This window comes from Mustelus asterias, unplaced genomic scaffold, assembly GCF_964213995.1.
Source record: "Mustelus asterias unplaced genomic scaffold, sMusAst1.hap1.1 HAP1_SCAFFOLD_481, whole genome shotgun sequence".
Lineage (NCBI taxonomy): Eukaryota > Metazoa > Chordata > Chondrichthyes > Carcharhiniformes > Triakidae > Mustelus > Mustelus asterias.
The window spans coordinates 1-27,199 of record NW_027590433.1 but is presented as its reverse complement, the minus strand read 5'-3'; the positions used below and the strand labels follow the sequence as shown (position 1 = coordinate 27,199).

The window sequence follows — 27,199 nt, the reverse complement described above, 5'->3', positions numbered from 1 at the left end:
TTACGCTCTTAAATTGCATGCATTAAAATGCAATGTTTAAAATAACTACCAGAGTAAAACAACCAAAAGGAACATGTGACGTGCCATTACCTAGATTGCCCTGTAAAAGGGCTGCCATTGTCACTATGGGCTGATTGGCTGCTTTCTCTGGAATAGGATTCTACTATTCTAAGCAAAGAATATAAAAATCGAAGTTCTATACGTCCTAAAATTGAAAATGCTGTTTTCAAAAATGTCTCCGACACTAATGCAGGCAGAAACCATATAAATGTTAGCTCCACGCTGTTGCTGAAATGCATAATTGAAATGTTTATGTAGCATAAGCAGTAGAATTCACGCAGAACCGCGAGTTTCAAATCAAAATAACAGTGGAAAAAAGTTACCGAAATGAGGGTCTTTTAAAGTTAAGTCGCCATTTAAAACAAGCGAGATTGAATTGCTTGAAGCGGAACTTCTGATCAGGAAGCCTCTGGATTTTGATGCCCCAGTCAATGAGTTCACACCTGAATCCATTTCATCGTCCAATGCAGTTCTGTTTGGAATGGAAGGAACAACAGTAGTAGCACATCAAAGAGTCAGCAAGCAAAGAACACCTTGTATCTTTAGGGTCTCCATTAACATTCTCCAATAATATTCTCAGAAGCCACTGCAATTGCACAAGAACCCCGACAGTGCAGAAGGATGCGATTTGGCCCATAGAGTCTGCACCGACTCTCCGAAAGAGCCACGCAGCTCAAGACCAAGGGATGGGCGGAAAAAGTTAGGCTAGTCAGTGACACCCATAATTAAACAAAAATCTGGAGAGGTTTAAGAAGTCAAGGCTGCGATTGGGAGCGGGGGTTGGCGGGCGGGGGCGGGGGGGGGCGGGGGGGGGGGGGGGGCGGCGGGGGCGGGGGGGGGGGGGCGGTGGTGCGGTGGCAAGGGAGGGATGAAAAGCGATGAGATGGGGCACTGGAGTAAGAGTTCGTTTGTCTAAATGCATCCAAGTTAATGCTCACTCCACGGGTTAGTTTCAGCGTCTGCCTGAACAGTGGCCTCGCGAGATCCCGTCAATGGTCATTGTTCATCACAGTTTGTCTTTCTTGGCACGCATTCAGGTGACCGACCTTACCTCAAAATAGCCACACCCTGGCCGTCATCATGACATTGAAGACAATGCTCTTGAAAAACAAAATTCTTAGCCCCATCACCGTCAAAGACAAAAAGTTCACCCTCAGTCGATCTGCCAAAATAAGAGAAACAAATGATAGATCTGGTTTAATGGATATATGATTTGGTATTGAAAAACAACTGTATACCTCTAATGTGATATTTTTTCCATTATCTAACAGCTTGACTTTCGTCCGTCTGTCCATCCCTGTCCGTCCGTCCGTCTGTCCATCTCTGTCAGTCCGTCCGTCCGACCGTCTGCTTGCCTGTTTATCTATCTTCATCTCTCTTTCACTCTGAGTTTCTCTCTCTCTCCCCGCCTCTCCTCCTCTCTCGCTATCCCACTCGATTGATATATCTCTCTCCCTCACTCTGTGTGACAATCTATCTTTTTCCCCATCTCACTATATGTTTATCATTCAATCTCCGGGTCTGTATCCGTGCCTATTTGTCCACTTATCAATCCGTCTATTTGCAAGTATTTTACTTTGATAAATGTTGAATAAAGCACATACCGTTTTCCGTGTCACTTGATTCTGTCAAGGAATCACTTCGACCTGTAGGGCATTTAGGTTTATCTGGAAGGGCAAAAATGACATTTGACTTATTAAGTGAGCAAGTGACATTACTGTAACCATGTTTGTTCTCAATATCACTTTGAATAATGTTGTTGTCATAACCAAAAGCCACGAAGAAAGTAAGAATCAAACAGCACGATTGGACTTGTTCACTTGATTATTCACAACGGAGAAACATTGGTAGCTCTGCCATTTAGTTCGTCCCAATTCTGAGTTCAAAGAGTGCAGGGTAGATTCCCCATCAGGGATTAAAACCCAGGATCCAGAGCCGTTCCATCAGTGCAGTATTTCACTGTCTTCCGAAAACGTCGTGAAACCGAGGCCTGATTTCAGCTCTGCAGTGGATTAAATGATATCAGGGCATTTCTCCAGAGGAACGGGATTCTCCAGTACCCTGGTTAGTATTTAATACGTTCCTAAATTCGGTGATGTACCAGCAGTTACGGGTCCTGCACACTGCCCTGAATTATAATAGTTAGCTCTTATTATTTTTATTCATTTACGGAATGTGGACATCACTGGCAGGTCAGCATTTATTGCCAATCCCTAATTGCCCCCTTCAGAAGATGGTTGTGAGTCTCCTGCTTGAACCTCTGCAGTCTGTCAGGGGTACGTACACACACAGTGCTGTTAGGGAAGAAGTTCCACCATTTTGACTCTGCGACAGTGAAGGAACTGCCGAAACATTTCCAAGTCAGGATGCTGAGTGACATGGAGGGTAACGTCCAGATGATGGTGTTCCCAGGTATCTGCTGCCCTTGTCCTCCGAGATGATAACGGTCGTGAGTTTGGAAGATTCAGCGGAAGGAGACTTGGAGAGTTACTGCTGTGTATCTTGTGGATGGCACACACTGCTGCCATTGTGCTTCGGTGGTGGAAGAAGTGGATGTTTGTGAATAGAGTACTTAATGCTTGAGCCGCACAGTGGCACAGTGGTTAGTACTGCTGCACCGCCACCCCCCCCCCAACGCCCCGCCACTCCCCTCCGCCCCCCCCCCCCCCCGCCACTCCCCCCCGCCCACAGTGTCAGGGACCTGTGTTCGATTCCCAGCTTGGGTGACTGTCTGTGCAGAGTCTGCACGTTTTCCTCGTGTCAGCGTGGGTTTGATCCGGGCGCTCCGGTTTCCTCCCACAGTCCGAAAGACGTGCTGATTAGATGCATTGGCCATGCTAAATTCTCCCTCAGTGTAACCCGAACAGGCACAGAGTGTGGCGACTATGGGATTGTCACAATAAATTCATTGAAGTTTTAATGTAAGCCGACTTGTGACACTCATAAACACACTGTTAATCAAGCGGAGCTGCTTTGTCCTGGGTCGTGTCAAATGTCTGAGTGTTGTTGGAGCTGCATTCATCGAGGCAAGTGGCGAATACACTACCACAGTCATGATTATGTCTTGTGGATGGGGCAGAGGATTTGGGGGATGAGGAGATACGTTACTCACCACAGGATTCCCAACCTCCGACATTCTCTTGCAGCTACAGCACTTATATGGATAGTCCAGTCCAGTTTCTGAGCAACGTTAACCCTCAGGATGTTGATAGTGGGGGTTGACCTGATAGAAGTCTACAGGATTATGAGAGGCATGGACAGAGTGGATAGTTAGAAGCTTTTTCCCAGGGTGGAAGAGTCAATTACTCGGGGGCATAGGTTTAAGGTGCGAGGGGCAAGGTTTAAAGGAGACGTACGAGGCAGAGTTTTTACACAGAAGGTGGTGGGTGTCTGGAACTCGTTGCCGGGGGAGGTAGTGGAAGGAGATACGATAGTGAGTTTTAAGGGACATCTGGACAAATACATGAATAAGATGGGAATAGAGCGATATGGTCCCCGGAAGGGAAAGGGGTTTTAGTTAAGTCGGGCAGCATAGTCGGTGCAGGCTTGGAGGGCCGAAGGGCCTGTTCCTGTGCTGTAATTTTCTTTGTTCTTTGTTTCAGTCATGGTAATGCCATTAAATGTCAAGAGCCGGTTGTTAGCTTCTTTCCTGTTGGAGTTGGTCATTGCCTGGAACATGTGTGGCGCAAATGTTACTTGTAGCTTGTCAGTCAAAGCCTAGGTATTGTCCAGCTATTGCTGCATTTGTAATGCACTACTTCAAGATCTGAGGTGTCACGAATGGTGCTGAAAATTGTTCAGTCATCAGCGAACATCCCAACTTCTGACCTTATAATGGATTGAAGGTGATTGATGAAGCAACTGAAGCTGGTTAGGCCTGACACACTGAGGAACTCCTGCAGTGAAGTCCCCAGACTAGGATAATTGACCGTCAATCATTAGTCAGCTAACCTTTCAAAAAGACTACACTTTGAGTGACGATGACACCGAGAGTCCTTAGGTCGTTAAGAGGATGGATAATATTTAGAGCAAGTTCTTCCTGTCATAAAACATTCTGAGAGGACGCAGTGGCGCAGTGGCATTGTCACTGGACTGGTAATCCAACGACCCAGAATGCTGACCTGGGGATGGCAGCTGCGAAATTTGAACATTTTTTTAAAAATTGGAATTAAAAGTTTCATGATGACCCTGAAACCATTGTCGATTATCATTAAAACTCATCTGGTTCACTAACTTCCTTTAGCGAACGAAATCTGCCGTCCTTACATGGTCTGGCCGGCAAGTGACTCTTAAATGTCCTCTGCTGAAGGGCAATTTAGGACGGGCAATAAATGTTGGCCAAGCCAAGGACACCCACATCACGTGAACGAAAATAAAATAAACTTACCAATTTCAGCTGTGGGCGGGATGTTTACTGAGTAATTTCGATTATCGTGAAATGCCTTGCACGTGATGTTTGGCGATTCCTCGGATTGGGGGAAAGAGAGAAAACCCGAGCTCCTGTAATTCCCGCTCTCCAATAGGACACTGGATCTTGTCACATTGGCCTCCTGGCCGGATCCCGTGTACAGGGAGAGCTGGATTGCGTTGGGCGAGAAGTCCGAGGCCAAGCATACTGCAGCTGTGTCGGTGCCGGTGGCTCCCCGTGGCACTGGCGGGTAAAAGACGCTCAATTTTGGTTCTACCGGGCCTTTCGCCTCTGAAAATTTAATAAATAAAAGGAAATAATCAGAATCCAACAGAGTGACCTCCTCCAACCTGCTGAGCCATTCGATTAGACCCGCATTTTTTCTATGTCTTAACCCTATGTGATTTTCTCCATTAATTTACCGAATGCTGAGACTGGATAATTAGGGCTTTTTCGCTTGGCACAGAGAAGGCTGAGGAGTGACGCCTCTCTTTCTCTCTCCCTCTCTCTCTCTCTCTCTCTCTCACACACACACACACACACACACACACATTCACACACTCACATGCACACGCACACATGCCCAGGCATATAAGCAGATAGACGGACATGCATAGACACATATGCACACAAACACACACACACATACACACACACGCGCGCGCACACATATACATACACACACACACGGGTGAAAATAGAAACATAGAACAGTACAGCACAGAACAGGCCCTTCGGCCCGCGATGTTGTGCCGAGCTTTATCTGAAACCAAGATCAAGCTATCCCACTCCCTATCATCCTGGTGTGCTCCATGTGCCTATCCAATAACCGCTTAAATGTTCCTCAAGTGTCTGACTCCACGATCACTGCAGGCAGTCCATTCCACACCCCAACCACTCTCTGCGTAAAGAATCTACCTCTGATATCCTTCCTATATCTCCCACCACGAACCCTATAGTTATGCCCCCTTGTAATAGCTCCATCCACCCGAGGAAATAGTCTTTGAACGTTCACTCTATCTATCCCCTTCATCATTTTATAAACCTCTATTAAGTCTCCCCTCAGCCTCCTCCGCTCCAGAGAGAAGAGCCCGAGCGCCCTCAACCTTTCCTCATAAGACCTACCCTCCAAACCAGGTAGCATCCTGGTAAATCTCCTCTGCACTCTTTCCAGCGCTTCCACATCCTTCTTATAGTGAGGTGACCAGAACTGCACACAATATTCCAAATGTGGTCTCACCAAGGTCCTGTACAGTTGCAGCATAACCCCACGGCTCTTAAACTCCACACACTATAGGCCTTCTTCACAGCTCTATCCACTTGAGTGGCAACCTTTAGAGATCTGTGGATATGGACCCCAAGATCTCTCTGTTCCTCCACAGTCTTCAGAACCGTACCTTTGACCCCGTAATCCACATTTAAATTAGTCCTACCAAAATGAATCACCTCACATTTATCAGGTGAGATCCTAAATGAATATTTCTCATCAGTCTTTACTGTTGAGAAAAGCATGGTTGTTAGGGAACTTGGGGAAATAAATAGTGATGTCTTAAGGAGTGTACATATAACAGAGAAAGAGGTGCTGGAAGTCTTAAAGCGCATTGAGGTAGATAAATCCCCGAGAACTGATGAAGTGTATCCCAGGATATTGTGGGAGGCTAGGGAGGAATTTGCGGGTTCCCGAGCAGAGATATTTAAATCATTGTTAGTCATAGGTGAGATGCCTGAAGATTGGAGGGTGGCAAATGTTGTGCCTTTGTTTAAAAAGGGCTGCAGGGAAAAGCCTGGGAACTGCAGGCCAGTGAGTCTCACATCTGTGGTGGGTAAGTTGTTGGAACGTATTTTGAGAGACAGGATCTACAGGCATTTAGAAATGCAAGGACTGATTCGGGACAGTCAGCATGGCCTTGTGAGTTTGAGTTTTTGAAGGGATAGCCAAGAAGGCAGTTGATGTTGTCTACATGGAAGTTGGCAAGGCCTTTGACAAGTTTCCTCATGGTAGGTTGATTGTAAGGTTAAATCTCACAGGATCCAGCGTGAGGAAGCCAAATGGATACAAAATTGGCTTGATCACAGAAGCCAGAGGGTGGTTGTAGACGTTGTTTTTCAAACTGGAGGCCTGTGACCAGCGGAGTGCCTCAGGGATCAGTGTTGGGTCCAATGTTATTTGTCATCTATATTAATGATTTGGATGAAAATATAGGAGGCATGGTTGGTAAGTTTGCAGGTGACACCAAGATATGTGGCATAGTGGACAGTGCGGAAGGTTATTTCGGATTGCAACGGGATCTTGATCAATTGAGCCAGTGGGCTGACGAGTGGCAGACAGAGTTTAATTTAGACAAATGCGAGGTGAGGCATTTTGGTAGATTGAACCAGGGCAGGACTCACTCAGTTAATGGTAGGGCGTTGGGGAGACATACAGAACAAAGAGATCTAGGGGTGCACGTTCATTGCTCCTTGAAAGTGGCGTCACAGGTGGACAGATTGGTGAAGACGGCATTCAGCATGCTTGGTTTCATTGGTCAGAACATTGAATATCGGAGTTGGGACGTCTTGTTGAAGTTGTACAAGACATTGTTAAGGCCACACTTTGAATACTGTGTACAGTTCTGATCACCCTATTATAGAAATGATATGATTAAACTAGAAAGAGTGCAGAAAAGATTTTCCAGGATGCTACTGGGACTTGATGGTTTGAGTTATAAGGAGAAGCTGGATAGACTGGGACTTTTTTCTCTGAGGGGGCTGAGAGGTGATCTCATAGAGGTCTATAAAATAATGAGGGGCATAGATCAGTCAGATAGTCAAAGGTAGGGGAGTCTGCAACTAGAGGGCATAGGTTTAAGGTGAGAGGGAGAGATACAAAAGTGTCCACAGGGGCATTTCTTTCACACAGAGGGTGGTGAGTGTGGAACAAGCTGCCAGAGGTAGTAGTAGAGGCAGGTACAATTTTGTCTTTTAAAAGGCATTTGGACAGTTACATGGGTACGATGGGTTTAGAGGGATATGGGCCAAATGCAGGCATTTGGGGCTGGCTTAGGGTTTATGAAAAAGGCGCCATGAAAAAGTTGGGCCAAAGGGCCTGTTTCCAAGTTGTAAACCTCTATGATTCTATGACACTATGACACACACATGCATCTGGAAGCATGTATACCCCCGCCCCGCCCCCCTCCCCCTCCCTCCCCCCCCCCCCCCCCCCCCCCCCCCCCCCCCCACACACAGACACACACTGAGACATTGAGAGACACACACACCCAGCACCACACACAAACACAGAGAGACTGGATTTGGGGACCAAATAAAATATTTCCAGTCTTGCTGATGAGCACAACTAATGGTGAGGAGGATACAAGGAGGACTTGAAGGGAATTGGGACAGGCTGAGTAAATGGGCAAGAACATGGTAGATGAAATAAAACTGAATATGTGTGAAGTTATCCATTCTGGCAGAAAGAAAAGACATCAGAAAAGCAGAGTATTTCCTAAACAGTGCGAGATTGGACAGGGTTGTTGCCAGAGAGAGCTGGATGTCCTTGTTCATGGGTCAGTAAAAATTAGCATGTCGGCACAGCAAGACATGTGGAAGGCAAATGCTACATATTTGTGGAATCAAATAGGAGCGCGAGAGCGTGTGTGTGTGTGTGTGTGTGTGTGCGTGTACCATGATCTGTTTGAAAGTTGGAGCATTATTTTTGGGCCAAATGGCCTACTCCTGCTCTTGTGTTCCTTTGAGACTGAAATACTTTTGCACGCCGCAGACACACACAGGCAAGCATGGACGTACAGGCACACAGGCGTACACACACCCACACACACACATACAAACACACACACGCACAGATCGAGAGACAATCAGACGGAGGTATTGAGAGACAGACATGCCCAGAAACAAACACAGTGACTGGAACACACCCAGAAACTTGATGTGGGGACCAAATAAAATAGGTAAAACCTTGCTGATGGCACAGACATAATGGAGAGGAGGATGCAATGGGGGCTTCAAGGACATTTGGACAGGCTGAGTGAATGCGCAAAGACATAGCAGATGGAATAAAAAGTAACTAAGTATGAAGTTATCCACTCTGGTTGGGGGGAAAAAGAACAGAAATACAGAATATGTCCTACATGGTGCGTGGTTGAAAAGAGTTGACTTCCAGAGAGACCTGTTCACTAAAAGCTAGCATTCATGTACAGCAAACAATGAGGAAGGCAAATGCTACGTTTCTGTGTCACAAAATTCTGTGAGTGTGCGTGTAGCTTGTGTGTGTGTTTGTGTGCATCTGTGTGAGTGTTTCTGTGTGTGCTTTTGTATGGGTGGGTGCGTGTGTGCACGTCTGTGAACGTGTGTGAATGTGCCATGATCAGTTTGAATGTTCGATCAGTATTGATGGGCCAAATGGCCTATACCTGCTCCTATGTTGATTCGAGATTTGAATACATACACACGCCGCAGACACTCACACAGACAGGTATGGACATACAGACGTACAAACACACTCACACATAAACACACACACACACACGCACGCGCGCACGCACAAATACGCACGCACATATATATCTATACAGAATGATATGCAGTGTAGTCGTGTTTATTAAGACAATGTGATAAAATGTGATAGAATGCTGAATATGCAAATGACACAATAAACAGCATTGTAAGCAGCGTAGCTGGAAACATCAAATTGCAAAGAAATATTAATATTTTGTGAATGGATAAAACTAATGGATGTTTTCAGTGCAGGGAAATGTAAGTTAACGCACCTTAGAATTAAAAATCAATGAACCATGTTGTTTATAATTGTCCATATGCTACGACTAAGCATTGATCAACGAATGTCTTTATTCAAATTCTTCAGACAGGTATAGAAGACAGAATGCATAAACACTGAGAGACCGAAAAATATATTCAGAGCTTAATATTCATGTTTGAATGTAAAGATCTGAGATCAGGATTGAAATAAAGAAGAGTCCGCAATCAGAACCGGCAACATTTTTGTTCTGGTTTTCATAAAATTAAAAATCAGCATTTAAGAATTCCTTGAACAGAGCAGGAGGAGAAGAAATTTTACTCTGTAAGCTGTATGTATGTTCAGAGTACCCGATTAACAGTGTAGATGATGTTTAACTCTAAAACGCTGGAATTTAGTTAAGGAGTGACTTAATCATTCCCAAACGGAGAGGGTTGATAAACAGGAACATTTGCTGCTGGTTGGGGAGTTCAAGATTCAAGCAAATTGGATTTTAGACGATGTTTAATGTTTAAGACTTTCAGGAGCGAAATCAGGAAACATTTTTCAACTTAATACCTCACTTTCCTCCATTAAGACATTTCCTAAATCCAATCCTTTTTTGATGAAATCTAATATTGTGTGCAGTTTTGGTCTCCTTTCGAAGAAAAAATACACTTGCAAGAGAAAGAGTGCAGAAAAAGTACACCAGACTGATTATTAGGATGGCAGGATTGTCGTTTCAGGAGAGGCGACTGCATCTGTATTCACTTGGAGTTTAGAACATGAGAGGCGATGTCCTTGAAATATACAGAATTTTAGCAGGGATGAGCAGACTGGATGCAGGGATGTTGTTTCCTTTGGCGGGGTGGGGTCCAGAAAAAGGGAGCAAAGTTTCAGTGTTCAGGGTTGGACATTTAATTCTGAGATGAGGACATTTTGTCTTGACTCAGAGGCTGGTAAAACTGTAATTCTCTACCACAGAAGTTTGTGGATGCGAAATCAGTGAATATATTTTAAAAGGATATATATTTCTATACTCTCAAGGTGTCAAGAATTATGAGGAGAGGGCTAGTATGGTATTGAGTTACAGGGTCAGCCACGGTCGTGTCGAATGGCAGAGCAGGGTCTAAGTGTCGAATGGCCTACTCGTGCTCCTATTTTCTATCTTTCTCTATATTATATATGTCCATGAAGTCCATGGGTGATAGCGCTGAATATTAATTCTTTCATAAAGCTCACAAGACGAAATTAATCACAGTGATATCTGACTCTGTAACAAACTTTTGATTGAAACTATCACTAAACATTCTTCATGCAACATTGTGGGATGGTTGAAGTGAAATGGCAATGTCATTGGATTAGCAGCGCAGAGCCCCGGGCTAATTTCTCTGAAGAAATGGGTTCAATTCCCACCCCAGCACTCGGAGTAATTTCAAATAAATTGATCTAAGTGTAGCCTCTAGTAAAAACTACGGGAACTATCGACGATTGCCGTAAAAAAGCATTGCCGTTCAATGGTTGGCATTTTATCTTTGCAGGAGAAAGCTTTGAATAAGATCTCGGACAAAGGGCTAATTCAGAGTTCATGCTTTTTGGGGTAATATATTCGCATGGACAGAGGATTGGCCAATCGATAGGATACAGAGAGTTGGGATAAGAGGAGCATTTTCAGGATGACAATCTGTTACAAGTGGAGTGCCTCAGCGATCAATGCTCGGGCCACAATTATTTACAATATACATAATGACTTGGACGAGGGAAGTGAATTTATTATTGCCAAGTTTGCGAATGAAAACAGGACTCCTGCCATAGGTTGTAAATGCCCATTTAGATCAACAATGTCCTTTGGAGAAGGAAATATGTCGTCCAGTGGTTTGGATCCAAGAAGCGATGTCATGGAACCTGAAATTGCCCAGAGGGCAATTCGGATTTGATTTGATTTGATTTGATTTAATGCCCACATCCAAGAAGTAAAAGTAAAATTATGATATTTTTAGTTCAATATGACATTACTAAGGACTGGAGCTAAAAAAAGACTGGACACTGCAATTTAGGACGAGCTGAGGTGGATATTCAGCTGCGCAAATTCATTATATCAGTGCAATGTCCTCAATTACCTTCCCACATGATGCTGGCTCCCTGTCTGTCACACAGCAGATAATGACATTAAGTAAGCTTATCCTTACTGGTCACATATTTCACTGCTGAATGTGGGTGTCTCACTGTGATTAGTAAATATGCAGGAAGAATTTCCAAGACAGAAACTTCGCATTGCAGCAGCTGAGTCATATTTACCTCACAGAGGACAGAAGAAAGACATTTAATTTGCATTATTTCGGGAGCGCTGTATACAAATTTCACACAAAGTCAAGCCAAGGATGCACACATGTTTTTCGTGTGAGGTTAAGTGTCACTGACTTGCAAAGATTACAGGACGATATGGGCGAGCTGGTCAGACAGGTAGAGCAGTGCCAAACGGAATTTAAACCTGAAAAGTGTGAGGTGATGCATTTTGCGAGGGGTAAGAAGGCAAGGGAATACGCCATGAACTGCAGGACGCGAGAAAGTGCAGAGGACCAGAGGGACCTTGGCATGCAAGTCCAAAGATCATTTATGCTGTAGCATTCAAGGCTACAACCAAGTGCTGAAAAATGCGATTGGAATATATATGGTTATAATGGCTGGAGCAGGCACAATGGGCCGCAGGACCTCTTCCTGTTCTGTAAAATTCAATGACGATGATTTTACTGTCCCCAAAGCAAGAGCGATGGGCTTAATGGTCTCCTCCATCGTTGCAGGAGTCTAATAATTTGCTGTTTGTAAATTCTAACACAGAGTTGTCAGAGGACGTTTTAATTTTTCACTCCACCCTCTCGCCTCCTGCTCCTCCTAATCAACTCAACAGCAGCAATTACAGGATAAAGATTCTTTACAGGTGTATGAGAATCGGACATTACTTTCGTAAACTATAACCAGACACAAAATGCAGAGAATAGTTTCACTTACTGGGTTCTACAGTGAGTTTGGTTCCACTGCCAAAGATAAGCTTTCTGGTTGCATAGTTTGCACAGTGATTCCAGATGGTACAAAATCGACATAACCCACATGAATAGCAATGTAAGGATTGCTTTTCATGCTAAGGTTTTTGAGATTCGATTTGCTTCCACAGCTGGTTCATTATTTCGTCCAGAAAAAAATGCAAAACAATATCCAAGAAAGGATGTTCTGGCTAAAGAGGGAGTGCACCAAAGGTTCACCGGACAGATAATGGAGTGGCAGGACTGACATATGAGGGGAGATTGAGTCGGCTAGGATTTTATTGTCTGGGGTTCAGAAGAAGGGAGGCAGGAGCAGGAGATCTCATTAAAGCCCATAATGCAGGATTAGACACGGTAAATGCAGGATGGCAGCAGGGTCCAGAACCGGGGTTCATAGTCAAAGAATATGGGACTGATATGAGGAGAATTTATTTTTCAACAAGAAAATGAAAAGCCTGTGTCATTCACAATTACAAAGGTTTAAACAGAACAATGGTACTTATTCGTCTCCCCTCTTTCTTTTCGATCAACTCTCTGGATGGAATCTTCCTATCCCACTAACAGTACACAAATCTGCTTCTCAGTTCAATACCATATTACTGAGGCGTGCAGTCCCAACTCCTGTCCCATGTACCTCTAATGACTGGGTAAGCTGAGCTGGATCAAAACTGACTCAAAACTGTGCAATCTCTTCGCCTGCATGCCACATATTATATTGGCACTCTGTCCAACTTGACTAGCCTACTAACAACAGAAAACTAGATCACAGAGGAGATGTGGAGTGAAAGAATAGAAACACACTGACTTCACACTCACTTGGTACAACTGTCACCTGGGTGCCGCTGCCGAACGTTAGCTTTGCGTAGCACAGTAACAATTGCTCAGACAGAAACCTTCTATTGAGATAGCTGTTTCAGATTTCAGACAATTCACGGCAAAGAAAAAGCTGGAACAGTCACTGATTCGCTGCAGGTAACAGACATTGCATATCTGCCCCTTCCCCACCATCACAGGCTAAATGGGCCGAAGAGCCTCCTTGGATGCTCTCAGATTCTATCAAAGTGAAGAATTTCTGAGCCAAGGTAGCCACTGGTCAAATATAACAACAAATATATTTTGACTCTGAAACTTTGCGAGTTAACATAGGAACAAGGGAAGGCTATTCAGCCCTTTGCGCCTGCTCTGCCAATCTCTGAAATGGCTTAACAGAAATTTGCAACATGGCTTTGCCAGTGACGCCTCAAAACCTGGCAGAAAAGAAATACAATTCAACGGATAGTCTTTAATTTGTTAGCTAAGCTTTCTCTCCTTACAGATGCTGCCTGATCTGCTGTGGTTTTTCCCAGCATTATCTGTTCTTATTGTCATAATCCTGTTATATTTCGAAGAGGTAAACAGACATGTTGAGTCTGAAAGATGCGTTTATGTTTACTTGAATCAACAGTTACTCGGGCTCATTTTCCAAAAGAGAGATATTTTTTGTCCATTCGTGGGACATGGGCACCGTTGGCTGGCCAGAGTTTATTATCCATTCCCAATTGCCCTTGAGTGTCAATCAAATTGCACATGTTGGCCAGATCTAATAAGAATGGCAGATTTCTTTCTCTAAAGGACATTACTCAACGAGATGGGTTTTTCCAACAGTGGTTTGCATCGTCAACAGTAGATTCTTAATTCCAGATTATTGAATTCAAATTCCACCATCTGCCGTGGAGGGATTTGAATGCAGGGTCCCCAGAACACTAGTTGATTTCCTGGATTAATAATCTAGCGATAACGCCACTAGGCTATCGTCTACCCCCAGTTTCACCACCTCACAATACTGCAAGGTCACCCAATGAAACTAATATGCCAGGTGCTTGGGAAATTATGTAAGGAGTCAGAGAAGGAGGGAACAAGGATAAAATCAAGAGGTGGAAAAGGGAATACGAAAAATGATATACAGAGAAACCAAGGACAAAATTCAAAAACGAGACAATTAATGTTAAAAAGACAAGCTGAAAGGCTCTGTGCCTTAATGCGCGGAGCATTGGCAATAGAGTGAATGAACTAATCTTGCAGATAGATATAAATGGGCATGCTATAATTGGAATTATGGAGACACGGCTGCAGGGTTCCCAAGAATGGGAACTGAATGTCCCAGGGTATTCAGTATTTAGGAAGGACAGGCATAAAGGAAAAGGTGGTGGAGCGGCACTGCTGGTTAAAGAGGAAATTAACAAACTGGTGAGAACCGATATTAGCTCTGATAATGTGGAGTCTATATGGGTAGAGTTGAGAGATACCAAGGGGCAGAAAACATCAGTGGGTGTCATATACAGACCGCGAAACTGCAGTGGTGATGTTGGAAATGGCATTAAACACGAAATTAGAAATACATGTGATCAAGGGTGATTTTAATCCGCACGTTGATTGAGTAAATCAAATTAGCCACAATGCTGTAGAGAAGGATTTCCTGGACCGGATACGGGATAGTTTCCCTGACCAATATGTGAAGGAACCAACGAGGGAGCAGGTCACCTTAGACTGGGTCCTGTGTCGTGAGAAGGTAATAATTGCCAATCGAGCTGTGCAAGACCCCTTGGGGATGAGTGAACAAAACATGAGAGAATTTTTTATCAAGGTGGAGAGTGAAGTAGTTGACTCGGAGACTACTGTGCTGAATCTTAATCAAGGAGACTATGAAGATATGAGGCGTGATTTGGCCTTCATAGATTAGGGAGACTTACTTAAAGGGATGACAATGGATCTCATAGAGACTTATAAAATTCGAACAGGACAAGGCATAGTAGATGAAGAGAGGATATTCCCGATGGTGCGGGAGTCCAGAACCAGGGGTCTGAGGATTCCGGGTAGACCATTTAGGACGGAGGTGAGGAGACATTTCTTAACCCAAAGAGTGGTGAGCCTGTGAAATTTATTACCACAGGAAGTAGTTGTTGCCAAAAGATTGAATGTATTCAAGAAGCGGCTGGATATAGCACTTGAAGCGAATGGGATCAAAGGTTAATGGGGAGAAAGCAGGATTAGGCTATTGAGTGGATGATCAACCATGATCATAATAAATGGCAGATCATGCTTGAAAGGCCAAACGCCCCTTCCTGCTCCCATTTTCAATGTTCCTATGTTTCCTTCCCGAGAGGAAATTAATGAACCAGATGGGTTTTTCCGACAATCGACAATGGTTTTCCTGGTCACCAGTAGATTCTTAATTCCAGATTATTGAATTCAAATTCCACTATCTGCCATGACGGGATTCGAACCCAGGTCCCTCACATATTCGCTGAGTTTCGGAGTTAATAATTTTGCGGTTATACGAGCAGGACATCGCTTCCCTCCAGTTACATAACTTCACCAGGATGCAAGGTCACCCAGTGAGTCGCACATCCATGTCTGTCACATTGCTGAGGCCCAGAGATTGGTCTGCCACCTGCGGCATGTCTAACTAAGCATTGAGATCTGAGCTCGCTATCCATCTATCGAGGGTAATGACTAGGGAATGACAAGGGTAAGATTAGGGCCAGTCAAGGACAGTAATGGGAAGTTGTGCGTGGAGCCTGAAGAGATAGGAGAGGCGCTAAATGAATATTTTTCGTCAGTATTCACGCAGGAAAAAGACAATGTTGTCGAGGAGAATACTGAGATACAGGCTATTGGACTAGACGGGATTGAGGTTAATAAGGAGGAGGCGTTAGCAATTCTGGGCAGTGTGAAAATAGATAAGTCCCCTGGGCCGGATAGGATTTATCCCAGGATTCTCTGGGAGGCTAGGGAGGAGATTGCAGAGCCTTTGGCTTTGACCTTTATGTCGTCATTGACTACAGGAATAGTGCCAGAAGACTGGAGGATAGCAAATGTTGTCCCCTTGTTCAAGAATATAGAACATAGAACATTACAGTGCAGTACAGGCCCTTCGGCCCTCGATGTTGCGCCGACCAGTGGTACCAATCTAAAGCCCCTCTAATCTACACTATTCCAATACCATCCATATGTTTATCCACTAACCACTTGAACGCTCTCAAAGTTGACGAGTCCACCACTGCTGCAGGCAGGGCATTCCACGCCCTTACTACTCTCTGAGTAAAGAACCTACCTCTAACATCTGTCCTATATCTCTCACCCCTCAATTTAAAGCTATGTCCCCTCGTGCTAGCCAACACCATCCGAAGAAAAAGGCTCTCACTATCCACCCTATCTAATCCTCTGATCATCTTGCATGCCTCTATTAAGTCACCTCTTAACCTTCTTCTCTCTAACGAAAACAACCTCAAGCCCCTCAGCCTTTCCTCATACGATTTTCCCACCATACCAGGCAACATCCTGGTAAATCTCCTCTGCACCCTTTCCAACACTTCCACATCTTTCCTATAATATGGCGACCAGAACTGTACGCAATACTCCAAATGCGGCCGCACCAGAGATTTGTACAGTTGCAGCATGAGCTCCTGGCTCAGAAACTCAATCCCTCTACCAATAAAAGCTAACACACCATACGCCTTCTTAACAACCCTATCAACCTGGGTGCCAACTTTCAGGGATCTATGCACATGGACACCCAGATCCCTCTGTTCATCCACACTACCAAGTATCTTACCATTAGCCCAGTACTCTGTATTCCTGTTACTCCTTCCAAAGTGAATCACCTCACACCTTTCCGCATTAAACTCCATTTGCCACCTCTCAGCCCAGCTCTGCAGCTTATCTATATCCCTCTGTCACCTGTCACTTCCCTCCGCACTGTCTACAACTCCACCGACTTTAGTGTCATCCGCAAATTTACTAATCCATCCTTCCACGCCCTCATCCAAGTCATTAATAAAAATGACAAACAGCAGTGGCCCCAAAACAGATCCTTGCGGTACACCACTAGTAACTGAACTCCAGGATGAATATTTCCCATCAACCACCACCCTCTGTTTTCTTACAGCTAGCCAATTCCTGATCCAAACCACTCAATCACCCTCAATCCCATGTGTCCGTATTTTCTGCAAAAGCTTACTACGGGGAACCTTATCAAACGCTTTGCTGAAATCCATATACACCACAACAAGAAGGGGAGTAGAGGCAACCCTGGTAATTATAGACCAGTGAGCCTTACTTCTGTTGTGGGCAAAGTTTTGGAAAGGATTATAAGAGATAGGATTTATAATAATCTAGAAAGGAATAATTTGATTAGGGATAGTCAACACGGTTTTATGAAGGGTAGGTCGTGCCTCACAAACCTTGCTGAGTTCTTTGAGAAGGTGACCAAAGAGGTGGATGAGGGTTAAGCAATTGATGTGGTGTATATGGATTTCAGTAAAGCGTTTGATAAGTTTCCCCACGGTAAGCTATTGCAGAAGATACGGAGGCATGGGATTGAGGGTGATTTAGCAGTTTGGATCAGGAATTGGCGAGTTGTAAGAAGACAGAGGGTGGTCGTTGATGGGAAATGTTTATCCTGGAGTTCAGTTACTAGTGGTGTACCGCAAGGATCTGTTTTGGGGCCACTGCTGTTTGTCATTTTTATAAATGACCTGGATGAGGGCGAAGAAGGATGGGTTAGTAAATTTGCGGATGACACTAAAGTCAGTGGAGTTGTGGACAGTGCAGAAGGTTGTTGCAGGTTACAGAGGGACATAGATAAGCTGCAGTGCTGGGCTGAGAGGTGGCAAATGGAGGTCAATGCGGAAAAGTGTGAGGTGATTCACTTTGGAAGGAGTAACAGGAATACAGAGTACTGGGCTAATGGTAAATACTTGGTAGTGTGGATGAGCAGAGAAATCTCGGTGTGCATGTGCATAGATCCCTGAAAGTTGGCACCCAGGTTGATAGGGTTGTTAAGGAGGTGTACAGAGTGTTCGCTTTTATTGGTAGAGGGATTGAGTTTCGTAGCCAGGAGGTCATGTTGCAGCTGTACAAAACTCTGGTGCGTCCGCACTTGGAGTATTGCGTACAGTTCTGGTCGCCGCATTGTAGGAGGGATGTGGAAGCATTGGAAAGGGTGCAGAGGAGATTTACTAGGATGTTGCCTGGTATGGTGGGAAGGTCTTATGAGGAAAGGCTGAGGGACTTGAGGTTGTATTCGTTAGAGAGAAGAAGGTTAAGAGGTGACTTAATAGAGGCATACAAAATGATCAGAGGATTAGATAGGGTGGATAGTGAGAGCCTTTTTCCTCGGATGGTGATAGCTAGCACGAGGGCACATAGCTTTAAATTGAGGGGTGATAGATTTAGGACAGATGTCAGAGGTAGGTTCTTCACTCAGAGATTAGTGAGGGCATGGAATGCCCTGCCTGCAGCAGTAGTGGACTCGCCAACATTAAGGGCATTTAAATGGTCATTGGATAAACATATGGATGATTTTGGAATAGTGGAGGATAGATGGGCTTTAGATTGGTTTCACTGGTCGGCGCAACATCGAAGGCCGAAGGGCCTGTACTGCGATGTAATGTTCCATGTTCTATCTTTCTGAAGTTCATTTTACGGACAGAATGCCTTCACTTGTATTTCATGTAATACTTTGTATCGTTGCCCTGGTTGCTATTTGTCAGACACAATATAGCGAAAAAATAATCGACATGAAACAGAATGAGAGTAACTTCCAATCGTACTCACTTGGCACAACTGTCAACTGGGTGCCGCAGCTTCACAGTATAGTCATAATGTATAGTATAAAGGGCACAGACATAGACCTTCCATTGGAGTGAAGTTGCAGATGTCCTTTAGTAATGATGAAGCATACTCATTAATTCGGAGGCAGGGGAATATACAAAGTTCACATGAGGGTGAGCCCTTGAGAACCTTTAAGGAAAGGTCAATTACTTATGTTCCAACCAGATCCAAACTGACGTTTTCAAATGTCTTATTGGGTCGCAAAGTGAATTTGTTGCCTCTGCCAAAGACAAGGTACAAAGTTCTGGTGCCAGCACATCTGTACACAATGGGACAAAAAACTAAACCCAACCACATGAGCAGAAGAATGATTTATTTATATTATATGTCTCCTAAGTTTGAGTTTGAATTCAATTTCAGATTTTGCTGACTTCAATAGCCAGGGCAGGTTATATCCAGCGAAAAATATAAATGTCTCCCCCCTCACTTCCCAACCATTTGAACGTAATAGGTCAATAAATTATTTACTTGCATCGTGCAAAAAGGAACTTTGAGGGAAAGAATGGTCAGAAACTTAATGCACTTGCTAACTTCAAGTAGCCATTGGCCACCACACTCCCCACAATCTCTGTACAGAATGGAAATGTTTTGTAGGCAGGAATGGAATGATACACACAACACATGGACGAGTGCAGCAGGTTCAAGAAGGCAGCTCACCACTGCCTTCCACATTGAGGGACAGGCTATGTAAGTGCTGGCCTAGCCAGCAATGCCCATTTCCTACGCAACAAAAAAACTAGGTAACTTCAGTTACTCATACTCTAACCAGGTCCAAACTGAAAATTTAAAACCACTTATTGGATTGCGCAGTGAATTTGTTTCCTCTGCCAAAGATAAGATTCAAAGTTCTGGTGCTAGTACATGTGTACATAATGCGGCAAAAAGTACAAACACCTGAGCAGAAATATAAGATTCATTTATATTTTATTTATCCTGAGTTTGAGTTTTGAGTTCAATTTCAGATTCTGCTGACTTCAATAGCCAGGGCAGGTTATATCCTGAAATAAATATGTTCGCCCCATCCACCAATTTACATTTAATTCCCACTCCTTGCCTGTTAGCTCCATATGTCATATATTTCTATCCACTTTACAATCTCAGCAAATATGGTTCAGATTTTCTGTAAATGCTGGGTGAGACCATTGCACTTTGTGAGGATGCATGCGAGGTTCCACAGTGAGTTTTGTTCAAGTACCAAGGATCGGCCTTTCAGATTTGGGGATGATACAATCATAGAGTCAGAGATTCATAGAGGTTTACAGCATGGAAACAGGCCCTTCGGCCTAACTTGTCTATGAAGCCTTTTTTTAAACCCCTAAGCTAATCCCAATTGCCTGCATTTGGCCCATATTCCTCTGTACCCATCTTACCAATATAACTGTCTAAATGCTTTCTAAAAGACAAAATTGTACCCGCCTCTACTACTACCTCTGGCAGCTTGTTCCAGACATTCACCACCCTCTGCGTGAAATAATTGCCGCTCTGGACACATTTGTATCTCGCCCCTCTCACCATAAACCTATGCCCTCTAGTTTTAGACGTCCCTACCTTTGGGGAAAGAAACTGACTATCGAGCTGATCTATACCCCTCATTATTTTATTAACCGCTAAAGATCACACCTCAATCTTCTACACTCCAGATAAAAAAGTCCCAGTCTATCCAGCCTCAAACCATCAAGTCCCGGTCGCATCCTAGTAAATCTTTTCTGCACTCTTTCTAGTTTAATAATATACTTTCTATAATCGGGTGACCAGAATTGTACACAGTATTCCAAATGTGGCCTTACCAATGTCTTGTACAACTTCAACAAAACGTCCCAACTCCTGTATTCAATGTTCTGGCCAATCATGGAAGATGCTACACAAATCCGTAACTCCCGTGCTGACAGTATTGCAAGAGGTTGTTTTTGACCTGCTTGACCTGGTGATTTGACCATAGATTGGGATTCAAATTGTAATGCCAGGTGATCTCCAAAGCAAAAATAGAACTATTCCTCTCCCTGAAATCCATCCCCATTTAACCCTTTTGCTTTATTTGCTGTACTCTATTTCAAAAAGTACAAGACATAGCTAGCAGTTTAACTTTCCTTCCATGCAGTTTCAATTAACTTCTGTATATTCCCTGGCCCTGTTAGTCCTCCCAAAATACATCAGCTTACACTTTTTAGAGTTAAATTTCAATTTTCCACTGCTCTGCCCATTTGACCAGTCCTTCAATATCGACCTGTCATGTAAGGCTTTCCTCCTCGCTATTTACCACACCACCAATTTGTGTATCATCTACGAATTTACTGATTATATCCTCTGGATCTCTATCGTTCTAATTAATTATCTAATGATACATAAATCCATCTAACAGCTTGTTTTTAATTTTAAGCGTTACTTTCCCTCTTTGTCACCATTCGCCAGACATGGATTCTGCAGAAATATCCATCGAAGGGTAAAGAGAAATCACCTGGCACTTATTTGGCACAACATTCAGTTGTTTCCCGTAGCCAAAGACGAGTTTATAAGTACCGTCATAGTAATGAGCACCGTGACTAGTTACCAGCAGAAAGCTACCAGTGCATCAGCTCATTCAGATTCCATCCAGTATACACAGCAAGGACACTGGCATATTCACTGATGTCAGTGGGAGCCTCAACAACTGCGAATGGTAAACCTTAAAAATTATCTATCGCCAAGAGATGAACAATACATCTGATAACATTCTACAAAGCTAAGCACATCCAAGGCCAAATTTAAAGCCAAGTTGCCTCTCCGCACCGAGTGGTGCATTTAGGCAGAATTCTTCTGCCTTCAGTGATAGCTATTGCTGCAACACGTCGCTCGGCTTTTGCGAAGGGTTTAGAGCTTGAGAGAGCCATACTACACATCAAGCGTGGCTGAGCAGGAGTCTCCCTCTCACTCCCAATCTTTGGCAGCGTTGCTTTCTCACCTTTCTTGTTCATCAAGTCCAAGGGTAGGGACTCGGACCCGGCGTTTCTAGCTCAGAGGTAGGGATTCTAGCCCATTGCACCACAAGACCTCCCCAAGTTATGAATGGCCATTATATTGCATCTCCTCCCTTTAAGCGTGTACTGATTTTTTTTTAAAACACGACTTGGTGATATGTTTGGAACTGTAAATATTGATTGTCATCCTAATGTAAGCAGATCATGATGGAAGATAGTTGAGGACTTACTGGGCTCCACAGTGAGTTTGGTCCCTTTGCCAAAGACAAGCTTCTCAGTTCGGTAGTAACAGCTACAACAAAATATCGACCCAGCCATATGAACACAGGGCTAGCTCACATTCAGTTTGTATCATGTCACTTCTTTTAATTAGCTTCTCTCCTGAACCAAATATAACCGTTCCCTCCCTCTCCCTCACACTTAGCTCCCACTGTTTTTTTGACTATATCAGGGAACAATATTTGGATAATGAATTGACTGTGTTTCACAATTTCCATCTTCACCGGTACTTCTCCCTGAACACCCAGGAGACACAAATCCTGGGAAAAAAGTTTGACATCAACACATACGAACATGCAAAGTGGGAGTCGGAGTAAGGCACTGGCCACTCCAGCCTAACCGCTATTCAGTAAGATCATGACTGATCTGATTGTAACCTCATCCCCACATTCCTGCCTACTCCCGATCACCGTTTATCCATTGTTAATCAAGAATCTATCTAGCTGTGTTTAAAATAATCAAAGGCCCTGTTCCCCTTGATGTTTGAAGAAGAGAGATGACGAGACTCACTACTCTTTAAGAGAGAAAAAAGTCTCCTCATATCTGTCTTTAAAGGAGTGACCCTTTAATTTGAACTATAACACCTGGTTCAAAACATCAACCTGTTGTTGATAATCGTTGACCAACATTTCACTTTGAAGCCTTATTTCAAGCATGCATTCGTGTCAGCAGTTTAACAAAGACCGGAGACCATAGGACGACGGGGCAGAAGGATGCCATTTGGCCCATCGGTCATTCAATGAGATCATGAATTAGCTGATGTGATAATTCTGAATACCTCTTTCCCGTTGTATCCTCGTAACCCTCGATTGCCCTGTGGGTTAAAAATCTGAACATTCAACCTGTACAGCTCTCTGCGGTAAATGATTCCACAGATTCACTGCTGGCTTGAAAGAAGAAAATCTTCATCATATAAATGGGCAACCCCATACTTTGGGATTATGACCTCTGGTCCTCCAAGAGGTAATAACGTCTCAGCATCTAACCTTGTCATGTCCCCTGAGAATCCAATAAGTCTCAATAAGGTCACATCGCATGCTTCTAAACTCCACTAAGTAGAGGCCCAACATACTCAAACTCTCCGAAAAAACATATCCATACCTGGGATCAAAGTAGTGGCCTTCCCTGAACTGCCTCCAATGCCAGTATAGGTTTCCTAATGTAAGGGGACAGTGTTCCAGATGTGGTCTAAATCGTACCTTGTATAGTTTTAGCAAGATTATTAGTTTTAACAAAGACAAGCTTGAAAATGAAATATATGTAGATAATTACTCAAATCAGTGGGCATTTGACTCAACCTGCTAAATGGGCATTTTCTATCCTATTAGTAACCCAATTTCAGTTCGATGTCACATCACTGATGCCTAATGTTTCAACTGGTGTTGATGACACGGCTTAATGAACAGTGAGCTGACCTCGATACTCGGTGCCTAATAGCTTAATTGATTGGTGCAATGGCTTCTCCTTCATTCCAAGCACTGCCTTGGCTCTTTACCGGCCTTTCACCCGACACCATTCAGCAGAAATCTGTATCTAATGGGAGGAAATGAAGGTGGACTCGCACTTACTTGGCACAACCTGCAGTCGGGTGCCGCTGCCGAATATCAGTTTTTCATTATCAGCAATATACACACAGTGACTATTGCCCAAGCAGAAAGCTTCCACTGGGGCAGGCCACAGAGACTTCAGCTATTTCAAAACCCTGGGGAGTACATGCTCTTAGCATAATTTTATGACCGATCTGCCCTCAAAACAGGTGCGACCGATTAAATAGCAAATTAGAAAGAGACAATTCTGGATAAACTGTGTACGTCTGGCAGCACGTGTAGAGAGAGAAACAAAGCTAATAATCCTGCTATCCCGGAATCAGTCTGGCATTAGGAAATATTGTTTTCTTTTTAAAAAAAAAGTTGGATCACTATTCTTTGAAGTATTGTGGTATCAATAGTTGGTACGTGTGAGATACTTAGTTGTGTGAGGAACTTCTTTATGTGCAAGTGGAAAAGGACACATTCCTTCATCATTGTATAATTCATCAGGTTCGTTTGTCACAATGGCAAATTTTCTCCCCACTTTTGCAATGAGGCCAAAAACTTCTGAGTGCAAAATGAATCTTCTCAAATTCATAGATCATAGAATCCCTACAGTGTAGAAGGAGGCCATTCGGCCCATCGAGTCTGCACCGACAACAATCCCACCCCAGGACCTATTCCCACAAATTTACCCCACTAATCCCTCTAACCTACACATTCCCTGACACTAATGGGCAATTCAGCATGACCAATAAACATAGCCCGCACATCTTTGGACTGTGAGAGGAACCAGAGAATCTGGCGGAAACCCACGCAGACACGGGGAGAACGTGCAACCTCCACACAGACAGTAACCCAAGCCTGGATTCGAACCTGGATTGCTGGAGCTGTGAGGCAGCAGTGCTAACCACTGTGCCACCGTGCCACCCGTAATTGATGCCAATAGATTCTACTCACTTGGCTCCACGCTCAATTTGGTTCCACCACCGCATATTAATGGTCTGTAAGAAGCACGAGCGTACACTGCGATTACTCTCCATGTCAGAACCTAAAGACATGGAGCATGCATGCCAAAATTCAAAAAGGGCTTTAGTCATTGCTCAGGGCAGTTAAGCAGGTCTCGCTACAGAATACTATTTCCTGCAGTTTGTTTGGATCAAAAGTTAGTCAGAAACCTTTACAATCTTCCAAGTCATCCATCTCTTAATTTCCCAGGAAAATAAGTCAGAGCGTGACTGGCTGGGAGTTCTCAATGTACACATCCAAGCGAGGTAACACGTGCAGAGAATTCCCTGGCTCACTTTCGAACGGAATTTTCAAATCCATACAAAAATGCTGCTTTTGGGATTTCGTTCAGAATTGGAACTAAAGGAAATCTACACCATTGAGCCCCAACCCACCCCCTCCCCCCAATCCCAACTCACCCCACCTTTATAAGTGTAACTCAGAACTGTGATTTTGATGCCAGAAGGCTGCATAGATGATTGCAGTCCTAATTCTGGGTTCCATTGAAATAGGTAACACAAACATGACTTTGCATTTCAGACAGGTTCCCTACCACTAGAATTCATACACAATAATGGATTCATTTGCACACTGAAGTGATATTTGAAATATTCTTTATTCATAGTCTGAGGCAAAGATTCATAAAGTCAGAGAAGTCCACTGCACAGAAAACGCCCTTGGGCCTATCATGTCTCCGCCGGTCAAAGACAAACCAAATAACTATTCTAATCCCATTTTCCAGCACTTGGCCCATTGCCGTGTATGATATGACATCACAAATGTATATCTAAATACTTCTTAAATGTTGAGAGGGTCTCGGCCTCCATCACCATTTCAGGCAGTGAGTCCCAGACGCCCATCACCCTTTGGGTCAAAACGTTTTCTTCACATCCCCGCTAAATCTCCTGCCCCTACCTTAAATCTATGTCCCTGGCTGCTCTCTGCTCTCTCAAGTAACGGGAAAAGTATATTCCTGTCTTCTCTATCTATGCCACTCATTACGCTGAAGGGCTTTTTCCAGTGCTGTCTCCTTCTATGACCCTATGACTCTATCTGGGTGAGTCTCTTCCAGCTATTTATCGAGGTGTCACTTAATTGCACTACATACAGCCAGATCATTGACATATCTCCCTGTTGGCAGCGCACTTGTGTTGTCATGATAGAGGCCAGTTAAATGTTTAAAGGAAATACTTCGGAAAATCTAAGTGCCCAGTCAAGCTACGCTTCCAATTCCCAAAGATCCCTGCTCATCCATAAAACAACAGTGATCATTAAAATAATTGTATGTCTCAATTAAGTCACAGGGGATAAAATAACATGTTGAGAGATCATTATCCAGGATTAGTTACTTACTGGGTTCCACAATCAGCCTGGTCCCGTTGCCAAAGATGAGCTTAGCCTTTTCATATGTTGCACAGGGTTTGATCCAATAAGAAGATCTATTGCGGTCCCGTTCACCACCCTTTCTCTCTGTCGTGTGTCCGACTGATTTGATTAGGGTTGGGTCAGACCAGTAATATGATAAACTCGGTCAACATCACGGTGGGGATGGGGGTCAGCGGCTGGGAGTGGGCTGAGAGGGGTGCTATTGAGAGAGGTTGGTGCACTCCTGTGAGGCTGGGAGGTTATTGTACGGGCGTTAAGGGAGATTCAGCTACTGTGGCTCCACCGTATATCCCCGGTGCGCCAACTCAGTTCACAGTAATAAACAGCGGAGTCGCTCAGTTAAAGTTTGGAGATCTTTAACCGGCTGATTTTGACGGAAGAATCGATAGAAGCAGAAATCCTCCCCGCGACACTGTTTGATTTATTCTCCTCTCCAGAAATGTGTGTCTGAAGCAGGTATTTCTGAGCCTGTCCTGGGGTCTGAGGGTACGTGTACTGTGTACTGACAGAGACCTGAATATTCGCAGCTTCAAATAACCGGTCACCGGCAGCAGAGGTTTGTAGAAGGGAACTTGGTGACACAGCTGAGCTGGAATCTGCAGTGTAGAAATAAAATGAATTGTTTGTTGAGCCACTGTTTACCCGGGAAAACTTGTCAATCGGATGAATACCTGTCTGTTGTGGCAATTTGTTTAATTTAATTAGAATCATAGAATCATAGAAACCCTACAGTACAGAAAGAGGCCATTCGGCCCATCGAGTCTGCACCGACCACAATCCCACCCAGGCCCTACCCCCATATCCCTACACATTTACCCACTAATCCCTCTAACCTACACATCTCAGGACACTAAGGGCAATTTTTAGCACAGCCAATCAACCTAACCCACACATCTTTGGACTGTGGGAGGAAACCGGAGCACCCGGAGGAAACCCACGCAGACACGAGGAGAATGTGCAAACTCCACACAGACAGTGACCCAAGCCGGGAATCGAACCCGGGTCCCTGGAGCTGTGAAGCAGCAGTGCTAACCACTGTGCTACCGTGCCGCCCTAGGGGGTGGCACGGTGGCAGAGTGGTTGCCAATGCTGCCTCACAGCGGCAGGGACCCAGGTTCAATTCTGGCCTCGGGTCATTGTCTGTGTGG

The 27,199-nt window shown here is 44.1% G+C and overlaps 1 gene segment (V, D, J or C); it reads right to left on the bottom strand.

Annotated features, from left to right (window-relative positions):
* On the bottom strand, positions 1-26,191 carry LOC144486835 (T cell receptor delta constant-like; the record flags this gene model as incomplete). The annotated part of the segment is given in 5 exon segments: positions 1-532; positions 1,112-1,222; positions 1,665-1,727; positions 4,448-4,759; positions 26,019-26,191. Coding segments are annotated over 4 exon segments (658 nt in total), but the record flags the coding sequence as incomplete, so codon positions are not given.
* Positions 26,192-27,199: the final 1,008 nt, after the last annotated feature.